Source organism: Rhyacophila brunnea, unplaced genomic scaffold (genome assembly GCF_057557595.1).
Source record: "Rhyacophila brunnea isolate RB1 unplaced genomic scaffold, BYU_Rbru_1.0 scaffold_1, whole genome shotgun sequence".
NCBI lineage: Eukaryota > Metazoa > Arthropoda > Insecta > Trichoptera > Rhyacophilidae > Rhyacophila > Rhyacophila brunnea.
In genome coordinates, this window is record NW_028232751.1 from 49903956 (window position 1) to 49916093 (window position 12138).

A 12138-nucleotide genomic window follows, 5' to 3' on the forward strand; every position below is an offset into this window, starting at 1 on the left:
GACTTCAACGTGCATTAAATTTAGCTTCAGAAAGATGAATTTCATATGGATCAACACAGTGTATGTCTAGAGCAGGGGATCCTAATATATTCTAAGCGACGCACCTCTAAAAGAAGTTCGATTGATATTCATACCTCTACACAAACAATATTACATTATTTGAACGTGAATATATAAAAAACGAGTAAGTACCTACATAAAAAAAAATTAAACTAAAAAAATCTCATTATTGAACATACATTATTTTGAAAAACACTTCTGAGAAAATATATTAGATATAACCAATAGAAAAAATCTTTTCTCTTCCAAATCAAGCTACTATTGACAATTAAGTATTAAGGGCCAATAGTTAAAATTTGTTGTAATTAGTATGTCACCTTGTAGCATAGTGGACAATGCGGACGGGGCATAAACCCAAGAGATGCAGTTTTGATTAATGCCGGGTGTCTTACTTTTATACAAAAAGATTTTTTCTATTGGTTATAATATATTTTCTCAGAAGTGTTTTTCAAAATTATGTATGTTCAATAATTAGAATGGTACATTCTTAAATCTTGTGAATTATTTGTTGAATAAAAGATGTAGGTAATTAAAAAAAGATCATTCAATCAATTCAAAATGTGAACATAAAATTCAATTTATTCTTTACGGGGATGTTGCGGGGCTTTTTATTAATGCTGTTATCAAAACACTGAAATTTCTTTCTAATTGCAATCCGTAAGTTTAAAATAATGTGGATTTAAAATTGATTGGAAAAATAAAACTGGATCCAGATTCATACAAATATGTCGTAGTAAGTTTTCACCCAACTATTATTTTTGAAAAAAAAAAGGTTCAGTACAGGTATTAAACACAAAAGCTCCGCCAAACGTTTGCTTTAAAATTGCATTAGAAGAGATTCATCTGGAACTCTCTTCAGCTCTTAATTTATTATCGAAGATCATCAGCGCTTATTCTTAACGGATTCATATTATTATGTATACAGGACATGCTTTCCTATTTTTTCAAACCATCTGAAATGTTGTTTTGTACTAATTGTGTGTATTATAATTAATTATAGTAGGTGATTTATTCATATTGATTATACAATTCGTCGTAGAATGTCATAGTTCTTTCATTTGTCACTTGTCCAATATTTCGCGCGTATTCGATAGCAATCTGTATTCGCAAGCTTATTAAAAAAAATCAAGAACTTCGTACATCGAGTTGGTACAATGCACAGCACTTGTATATTTTATAAAAATAAGTGTGTTAGATTTTTTCTTATATGGCATATTTAACTTATTTTTTTCCACGAGACGTACGTTACTATGGAAATCAATATGACATGTCAAAATGACATTTCAGTATTATTTCTATCAAGTAAAAATTTTTTTTTTGATCGTTTAAGCTAGTCAAGTCAAGTTTTTATGATTCAATAAAAAATTTAAAAACGTTGTAAGTATATAAAAAGTTTTTTTTATCTTGTAATTATGTACTTATAGTTTAATAGTAGATTAAAGTACGTTTTGTAAACTAGGGTGGATCCATGGTAAATAGGTACTTGTCTAATATTCCATTGTTCACCATAATATGTCAAGAAGAATAATGAGTCATCAGCATTGAAACGTAAAGCAGACTGATTGGTTGAAAGAAACAAATCGAAGAAAAAACCGGTAACAGTGAGAACAACAAAAAAATATCAAAAAAGGCGAATCCACCCGAAGAATAAATTGGACGCTATAATTACGCAAGGAAAATGACATCAAAGACGTTCGCAGCTCTATTATTTTGGACGCGGTCCAAAAGATTTCATCTTCGATTTTTGAGTTTACTATTCACAAAACAAAAAACAACAGATTGTGAATAAAGTTTTGGAAGATGGTTGTAAACTATACCAACAATGTTTTAGGTTCAACTTGACTCGTACGCAATATAAAATTATGTCAACACCAATTATAAACGGATTTCGGCGATTCATGGCTAACATAGTGGAAACATTATTATTACTAGAACCTAGTATTTGAAAAGGGTTATTTGTTTCGACGTCTATTGACGATAACCCAATATGTTTAATACAAATTTGATAATAAAAGAATTGAGAATTGGTATTATGAGTGATAACGTCAACTTGGTAGGTCAAGGGTCTCGAGTTCAATTTTTTCATCGTTTGGCAAAGTTCACATATTATAATATATGTTTGAATCCAGAGCATGGAACTAATACATTGATCAATTGGCTAACACCAATTTCTCGTAAAAATGGATACAAAACCTCATCGTGAGGTGGCCACGATCCACACTATATAGTAGAGCCAATAAGAAAAATGACTAAAAGCATAAAATAAAATAGGTGACGTCAAAAAAATCATCTTATATAAAGACTACTTTGTTGTTTTTCTAATACTTTTACTTCAAATTATAATATGCTCTCGAAATGTCTTCGATTTCAATCGAACAAAATATTAGCAAGAAGTTTCGCATTTAAAAAGATAAATATGTATCTTAAATGTTAAAATCTGCCTTCCTACACGATTCGGCATGTTTCACAAAGTTTTAGTTGGCTGTCAAAAATTAATATTACATGATGTCGTGCTTACAACGTTTTATTTCATGTTTCTTTGTTGACTTGCTTGCCTTCCACCCGAGAGTTCCTGGGTTTGATTCCCGGTCAGGACACACAATATTTATGTGTTTTTCTCAAAGCCTGGGTGTTTGTGATTGTTCAAAATTACTAACAACCACATTGTACGAAAATGCAAGGACATGGCTATAAATAATTAAAAAAAAAAAAAAAGAACATGTTTCTTTCGGATCTTTAAATTACCTCGAATCCAATAATGCCACATTAGCGTTTGATCGCATACAATAATCATCATTGTCGATTATTATAAGGCTGACAAACTTAAAAATCCATGTCTTCACCCCAATACTATTATGTTAATTCAGTATTATTTTATTATTGACATATTACGAGGCGACGCTTTTGTTTTTTTAACTGTCTATTAAATAAAGTATTCGGGCATCCGAAGTCAGGTGGTATCATGTAGGTAGGTATATTAGATTAATGTCATTAAAATCTACCACTATTAGATTAGGATGCCAAGCGACCTGCAAGATCTAGCGGAACAACTGTCTAAAGCTAGCTCTGTTAGTAGGTATTGTCAAATACTGGAATCTTAATAAAATTTTGATATTATTTCATTAGTACATATTGGATTTGTTATCGTATGATGATAAAAGTCCCTTATCTGGCTAACTGTACATAATTTATATTATTCCAAAGCTGCAATAAATAAATTCATATTAATACGCATTTGTTGTTATGAAAATAATAAATTAAACTGCTGACTATTTGCAGCCCTCGAAAGCATTCTAGCCAAAAAATATGCAATGCGTGCACATGTGATGCAATTATGCAATTAACCTTGATTCAGGAGGATATAACCTGGACCTGCGTTTTCAATATAATAAACTTACTGCTAAAGAAAAAAATATATAGCAGGACTTCTGTAGCAGAAAAACTACCAAGCACGTTGTTTTCACTACCGAAAAACCAGTGCAAAATCGCTCTTTATTTTGAACTTCCTTTATGATATATTATTATATTATACCCATATTAGTCTAGATCAGTGAAGTATCAGGATGGGATCCTCAGATAATGACACACATTAGTACACTCAAATAAAAACATCACCAATTACGTTGCAGTTCGCACGCTGCTGACTTGCAACTCACAAAGATTTTCCTCACATTCGACTTCCTCGATTCATTGGATCGGGTGAAGGCAGCGATGATTTTTTTAACGCATATAACGCAATCGATTTGTAAAAATATTTAAAAAGGGGCCTTGAAACGATTTAAACCAAATCATACAATTATTAAATTAGGTAGGTACCTACACCAAAATAATTAATATATTATTCCTCACAAAGTACATAATCCATTTAACTAGCCTTAAAGGCAATTAAATAAATAACCACCCAAACAGATACATACATAGAAATTATTATGTGATGTGATTAGAGGAAAGAGATATATTGATATTTTACACGTTTTATTAGCTCGTATTTGTTTGTCCGGTACAGATTTTTTCTTGTGTGTACAGTACAATTTTTTTCTTGTTTGTCCAAGATTTGTATTGGACGATTGAAGATTTTTAAGTAACTTTCCGACTAGCTACATATTTGAAACTTTTGGAATATATCAGAACACGACGACAATTCATTCTTTTAATACTTTTGGCCATCTTTAAGCAAAATTGAATTAATTTTCAGTTAATTCTGTTTTGTATGTTTCGGAAAAAAAACGTTAAAGTAATATTTACTACACACTATTATTGGTTGCTAAGTGGGTCCTAGCAACTAAATTATTAATATATACGTGCGTTACTATGGAAATCAATATGAAATGTTAAAATGACATTTCTGTATTCTATACGATTTATTCAGTTTTTATATTAAGTACAAAAAAAAGTATTTATTAATACATAGAGTTGTCAAGTTTATATGATTCAACAGAAAATTTAAAAACGTGGTAAGTATATAAAAAGCTCTTTTTATCTTGTAATTATTTACTAGTCACTGTTGTAGCAGTTTATTGTTTTTATTTTATTTTTTGTCGTAAGGAGTCTCCACGGCTCTACCCAATGTTATGGTGGAGATGGAGGCATTGGGCGAGCAACACCGATAACCCGAATACCTATAATAGTATAAATATAAATATACGAATGTAAGCTAAACGAGCCACTTTTTACGGCAATTGTGTTGCCGATAATAGTCCCCCAAAACACGACAATAGTAGTCTACGTTAACCGAAACATTACATAATATATATATTATATTGCCTTTGTTTCTGGCAGTATGGTTGATATCGAATTCAATCGAAAATACGGCATTAATTGCTAGATAAATCTATTTCATTCTCGCTCTGCTGCATATGTGCGTCTCTGTTTTTGATCTCACCCCTAGCAACAATAAAAACATTAGTGACAGCCGATTTGACAATACATTATAATTTTTCGCCGTGTCGTTATTAATATTATTATGGTGGTATTACTAATCGTCAATTCACACTACGTACAATTAATAAATGGACAAACGACAGGGTATTGGAGCTTATTAATGAGGTTTATTTACGTCCGGAGCTATGGAACATCGAATTCAAACTATATAATAATCCTAATATGAAAAGGCCATCTACAAAGCTGTACAAACGTCAAATTTCACTAAACGTCAAATTTTGTCATTCTTTTAAAGTTTTTAAATAAATAATTATTAATAATTAATTCCTGGTTCATATTACTTATTGTTTCACGTTTCTTTAAAAATGGGACCCGATCTTAATCCTTTTTTTCATTTTGGATTAATTTGTTTATCTGATTATTTATATGGTGCAGAAATATTGCCGGCCGTTGTTGTCAAGTGTACGCACAAAATACATCCGCCTCACATGCCCGACACTGATGACGGATCATATATTGCCCAGCAACTGGCAATAGTTGCACCATTTTTTTGACAATTTTATCGGCAATCTGCAATTTTTGATGCTCGTTTACGGGTCCCTTTAGATATAGGTAACTACTTTACATCTAGATTGGGGCTGTATTTTCCAGACATGGCACCAGTATTATTATGTTATAAATGTTATAATGTGTATGTACCTATGCACAATATTGCAATAGTTTTGGCAAATATGCGTAGCTAACACGTCATTAGCGCCCGGATTATTTATTCCCCACATAATAATAATAATAATAAAGAAATTGTGCTACAACATATACCGATATAACCAAACTTACAACTAGGTAAATTATAGGCCAAACGATGGACAAAGTAGACACAAAAAAGTGTTATATTAGTAGGTACATTTTATGTCTAAATCTAAATTATAAAGCAATGATAAGCACATCGTTAATACATCAACGTCATAGATGAGTGCGTTTTATTTGATTATTGGATGAGTGTCGACTAAATCTATCTATTTTTAGTACCTAGTAATAATTAAACTGTCTGTTATTTCGAAATATTCACCTGTGATCAACATTTTGATTATTTCCATGATACTCGTATCTAGTGTTTTTATTAAAATTTTATCTAATTAATTTTTTTCATCAAACTACTAGACCAATAACATTAAACTTGTACACCTGATTGACTTATTATTTTATATACTACTTATATACTTACATTTATTTCAAAATATTCCTATGTTACTCGATAAATGTTAAAATAAAGTACCTATTCAGATAACAGTGGTGGAGTGGTAAAGTAAATTCCATATTGAATTTTACACTATGCGAAAACCTCTGAACCTATTTTGGTGTTGAATGGCTTTAATGAAAGACCCGAGATGAGCGGAAAAATAAAATATCCTAACACCTAATAAATGTTAACCATAAAGTAACAAAATTATATCGTATGCATAATTTGCGGGTAACCTATTTAGAAAAAATCCATACCTACCTAATGTATAACTAATACATGGTGTATATAATATTAAATTAATCCATATTATCGGTCATGGGTACCACCTATAATAATAATAATAATTATTTAACGTGAGAGTAATTATTACAGACTCAACATAATTATTATTGTAAAACTACAATTCCCATAAATTTTATATATAATTTATATTAATCATGCTGATGATGGTCAGAACAACTACACAAAGCGCTAAAATATTAACATAACATTGTATTAATACACATTGTTATTAACTTAACATTGTATTAATATACAGCAGCAGTAATTTAAATTGTTGCAAAAATGTACATAGATTATTTTTAAAGTTAGTAGACGTTTTGATTAAAAATAACCCACTGTCTTTTAACGCTCGCGCTAAATACAAGTATTTTATTAATGAGTTATTTTCGAACTTGTCCGAACCTCACTGACAAGATAGTGTCTACTGTAGGTACTTAATTCACTAACGAATAATATGTCACTATTTTAATAAGCACTGCAATATAGAAAAAGTTAGTAAAAAAGTAAATTGCTAGTGATAGACAAATATTATAACAATAAAATGGTGATAAGAATTTTGGAACTATAGCCTCGCTAAAATGCTATTTAGGCTGTATAGCTACAGAGACATTGTTATTATCATATAATATGAAATGCTTTCAATCCATAGAGCTGGGAAGAAAATTTAAACATAAACGCAAAAAAGATCACATAATTATTTATTACATAACTCTCCTGCAAAATCGAATCGCTTGCAAAACATGGTAATATGTATTCATAACGTTGTAAGTAGAATTAATGACATTTTGCAATTTTTAATAAATCTGTAACATATCTAGGTGCATACCATTACGATAATTTATATTATGTAAATGTAATACACTGATTAATAATGTGTTATACGAATACATATTATATTTACACATTGATTATATATAAAATATGAAATAATATCACGTAAATGAAATTATTAGAGAGGAACCAATGACGATCCATTATTGTCGTTATTTTATTATTGTCGCTTATATTGGAATAGTATTGCCTTACCTCTCTTGGACTTGTCACTCACGTCACTTCCCTTATCAGACACTGATAGGGCAGGGTCTTGGCTGATGTCGCAGGCTGCTGAACTGGAGGCGACATCCGCTTGGGGTTCTGGAGAGAGCTTGTGGCACACTTCGAATGCTTGACCCACGGTTCTGACGATTCGCATCGCCTGACTCTGCAACAAAAGTAAAACATAGTTAAATATTTTTATTCAATGGAATTTATATTTGATATTTTATGCATAATCTAATGCAGACTGATCAACACGGGGTTTACAAATCGATTGTTTACCACGTCATTCAACGTTCAGGAGGTAAGGATACAAAAAAATGAGTGAAGTAAATTGTTTTTGGCGATATGAATATGTTTCAAAAATGGAAGAAAATCTATAGTCTAAGAAGAAAATAATATGGAGTATTGGCGATACAATAATGCATCATCAATATGTAAAACAATTTTACAATAGTATTTAGAAATATAATCATCATGATTACAACGTATCTTTAAAATAATACGACTTTAGTGCATTTATTTCTATATTTAAATACACATAATTCTAATCGAACAAAATTTTAATGTATTGAGTAATGATGTTGATAGAAAAATTAGTTTAAAATAAAAGAATAAAACATAGTAGAATCTAATTATTCACACCTCTAGCTCATTTTCCTTGTAGACGTCTCCGTTAATAGGAAACGAGGTATTCGAAGACACTCCATCGCTCTTATCTTCAGAAACATCACTCAAAGCGCACATCATTTCGGCCTTGGCCTTTCGCCCTAAAGTCCCAGATCCTGGCTTCTTAGAAGTCTCAATAATTTCCGGTTCTCTAAACGAGAGCTTTTTCCGAGGCCTGTCGAAAGAGTCCAACCCGATCGGCGAAGCGGGGACCGTATGCGCTACAGGGAAAACCACTTTTGGAAAGAGGACCAAGTTTTGAATGGCGGGTTTTCTTATTTCGTTAGAGTAAGTTCTTTCGGCGCTCGAGCGAATATCGTCGTGGTAGATTAGTCCAGAAGAAGTTCCGGGAAAACTTCGAGCACATTCTACTTCATCTACTGATTGTGGACGGCCTGTTGATATCATAGAAATGGGTCTCGTTGTTGGAATAGCATCGAAAGAGTTTTGTCTTTTAAATTTGTCACGTATATCACCATTTTTGGCTGCTTTGAGAGCTTCTTCGTAGTAACCGAAAGCGTCGTTGATGACAGGTTTATTTTTTTTATTTCTAAAGTTTAATATATTTCCGCTTTTGTTTTTGGCTTTTTGTGCGTCCGTAGCAACAGTTTTTGACAATTCCGCGCTCGGTGTTTTGAATTTCGAACTGAACGATGAGAAGCGGTTTTTGGCTATTCCTATGACGTCAGTTGGAAGTTGGAGCAAAGCGTTTGAGTCAATTTTCTTGCCACATGTGCCGACTCCTCGGTTTACTTTCGACATTTCGAGCGCATAACATTTTACCAACTAACACCGAGAAAAGGCAAACTCGTTCACATTTCAATGTTTTATAGACGAAATCTATCGCATCACGAGATTGTCACATTTTTAATTTAAAAAAAACTATTCAGCATTATATAGACCTTACACAAAGAAATATCATTGATATTATTTATCCGAGTCTCTTAAATTATTGTTAAATGTAGGTAAGTAATATCTCACATTAACTATACCATTATTCACCAATTCACATTAATGGAATGCATTTATTAACACTAAAACAGCGATGGAAGATATTTATTTTATTTATAAATAAAGTAAATTCATCAAAAATACTTCATTCACTTGAATATTGAACACTGATAGCACGTGTGGATATATTATTGTAAAGCTAAATTTGTCATACACGAAAGTCACACATTTACAACAGCAAAAATCATTTTTATTTTTTTTCATCCAATAATGATAACATTAATTTTATTTTAAAAATTGGATTTGTGCCCGCGATAAATTACAGACATACTTACACGAAACTAAATATATGCGTAAAATTTTATTGCAATTTTCAAAGACACAATAATTATAGTGACGATAGAGATATGTATGACTATAATATTGCATAGTTAATATTACATTGTCACTATAATAGTAATTAGAATGAATGCAATTTTTCCGATACTACGATAAAAAAATATAACAATGCATATTATTAACTTTTACCACTACAATGCCGGCCACATAATGAACAATACACATGTCGTACATACACGGCGAATATGAAAGCTCCGATATTAGGAAAATTTATTTAAAAAATAATAATTCTCAATTGATACACTATGATAATGCAAATAGCAGATGATATAAAAGACATCAGCTTAATTATTAAAAACACGCACAACACGAAACCTTTGAGAGTTTTCGCGGAACCGATATCGGCGAATTTAAATTATCGCCCGGGGCGGACTCGAAGCTGAGTCGTCAGCCGACGCGTTATATGGACGACCGTCTGCTACCGCGGCGACTTAGCCCGATGCGGATGATACTTTCCCACTCCTAGAGATTTGCGTAGGACGGGTACGGCACGGCGTCTAGATGCTGGCGGCATCTTTTTCGGGATCACAAAAGCTCGGCAGGAAAAGTCGCTTTCAATCGCGCTGTACTGAATCGATTTATATTCTGATGACTATAAGTAGTATTTTTAGAAGTCATTTGCAAATAATAATTTATTGCATTTACGGCATCATATTGTGACAGATATCTATACACTTATTTAATCAAATTTTCTCTTCGATATTATACGTAGTAGGTAGGTCATTTAAATCTTTTTGTCCACTTAAAGTTGCATGTTTCCGCCAAACATTTTCTAATACCGGTGAGGATAATGAATAAAGTTAACATAAGTCCCGTTTACATCATGGGTGGCCAACCCGCGGCCCGTGGAGCAGTGATAAAATAAAAATAATATCAAATGCTGCCGCTAGATGTGCTAATTTCGCAAATTGAGATTCGATATTGGCTCAATATTATAAAAAGCACCGTGTGCTTTTTGCTGCATTTGCAACACCATTTTCCGTAGACGTGAATTTATTACCGGGAAATTTACAAAAAATGGAACATTGTGAAAAATGTTGCGATGAACAGTTGAAGGAGAAATTCCACCAGGTTGGTTTGGAAGAGTTTTACAAAACATATTTGGACAAGGAGAAATATCCTGCATTTTACAAACATGCTCTAATGATGACTTCGCTATTTGGAAACACCTACACGTGTGAACAGCTTTTTAGTCGGATGAAGCATATCAAATCCCGAGTGAGAACACGAATCACTGATGTGCATTTGGAAAACTGTTTGCGTGTAGTAACAACCTCACTCGATATCGATATTGATACACTTAGTTCTGCCACACAAAATCAAACTTCTCACTAAAATTTATTATTTTTATATTACTTTGTTTTTTTTTTATTATTTAAAAAAATCTAATCCAATAAATGTGTTTGATTCTCATTTTTGTTTTATTTTATTAATATAAAATAAATATTTCTTTTTTGTTTTGTATAATAAAAAAAATGGTTGTGCGGCCCGGTAGGAAGTCTCATTTTTAGAATCTGGCCCGGCTGCTGGCGATCATCGCGGAGGAATCATCCGCAGTGACCGTGTAAACGCACTTCCCGTGTAAACGCATTCATCAACGAATCATCGAAAGTGATCGTCCGGTATCAAAAGTGAATGAAGTTGAACTTGTTCTACTTTGGATCATTTTTTGATCACTGCACCTCAATATTTAAATATTATTTACCTGTGTTTACAATTAATAAAAGTTTTATCTTTACTGTTTTTTTGACATGACATTTTCATAACATTGTTTCTTACAGATGTTTCAGATCTTACAGATCGAGGAAAAAAATTCTTGCATTGGTATTACACAAAAAGTATTAAGAATCTGATGCTCCGGGATCTTTAGATAATTTTACAGCTTCTGGCTCTGATAAGAAGCTCCTTCAGATTTTTATTGTAGCTCCTCCATGGATAATAACGATGTTGGAGATCTTATTTTATCTCCCGTAGATATTCATAGAAATTTAAATGAATTCACAAATTCAAATGCAAATACCTTTGAATTTCTAGATTATATTACATTGCAACCCCCTGACGACGGACTTACTCATATTTTAAATGGAATATTTCGTTCAGGTGAACAACATGATATTATACACACAAATAATGATCCTTCTACGGTCGTCAATGAAAAATATATTTGAATCCAAAAACGACATGTTGGAACGACGTCCGTTTCTTCAGATATTATAGAACAAGCTGAGTTGTTGGAACTTACAGTTGAAACTCTTCGAAAAAACACTCTTATTGGGCTGCAAAAAATGCTTCGAAAGAGAGTGCTGAAAAACTGGTATTGACAATGGATCTCCAAAGTGTGCTTTTGTGCCCCAAAACAGATGCTTCTGCCATGTATTACAAGCAAAAACTCTAAGTTCATAACTTCACCATATATGAATTAAATAATAAAGAAGTGACATTGTACGTATGGCATGAAGCAAATGGGGGTGTATCTGTATCAAGTAACGAGTTTACGTCATGCATTATGGATTACTTAGAAAATCTACCCACTAGCTATAAAGAAGTGGTACTTATGTAGTAATAACGTACTAATAACAAATAATGTACTAATAATAGTAGTAATAACCAAAATCGCA

The 12138-nt window shown here is 32.0% G+C and overlaps 1 protein-coding gene across 10 annotated transcripts in view; it reads right to left on the reverse strand.

Annotated features, from left to right (window-relative positions):
* Window positions 1-12138, reverse strand: part of LOC147079909 (uncharacterized) — a 127302-nt gene that overhangs the window by 61556 nt on the left and 53608 nt on the right. Inside the window, exons 1-3 of one of the 10 annotated variants that reach the window (XM_085946824.1) lie at window positions 9836-9983; window positions 8147-9072; window positions 7493-7667 (exon numbers count right to left, since the gene is read on the reverse strand). In XM_085946824.1, coding sequence (XP_085802950.1) covers window positions 7493-7667; window positions 8147-8932 — 961 coding nt within the window. In that variant the 5' untranslated portion in view covers window positions 8933-9072; window positions 9836-9983. Of the gene's footprint in view, window positions 1-7492; window positions 7668-8146; window positions 9984-12138 lie in introns of those variants that run through there. The other 9 variants (XM_085946835.1, XM_085946859.1, XM_085946801.1 and 6 more) reach the window with 9 other exon arrangements.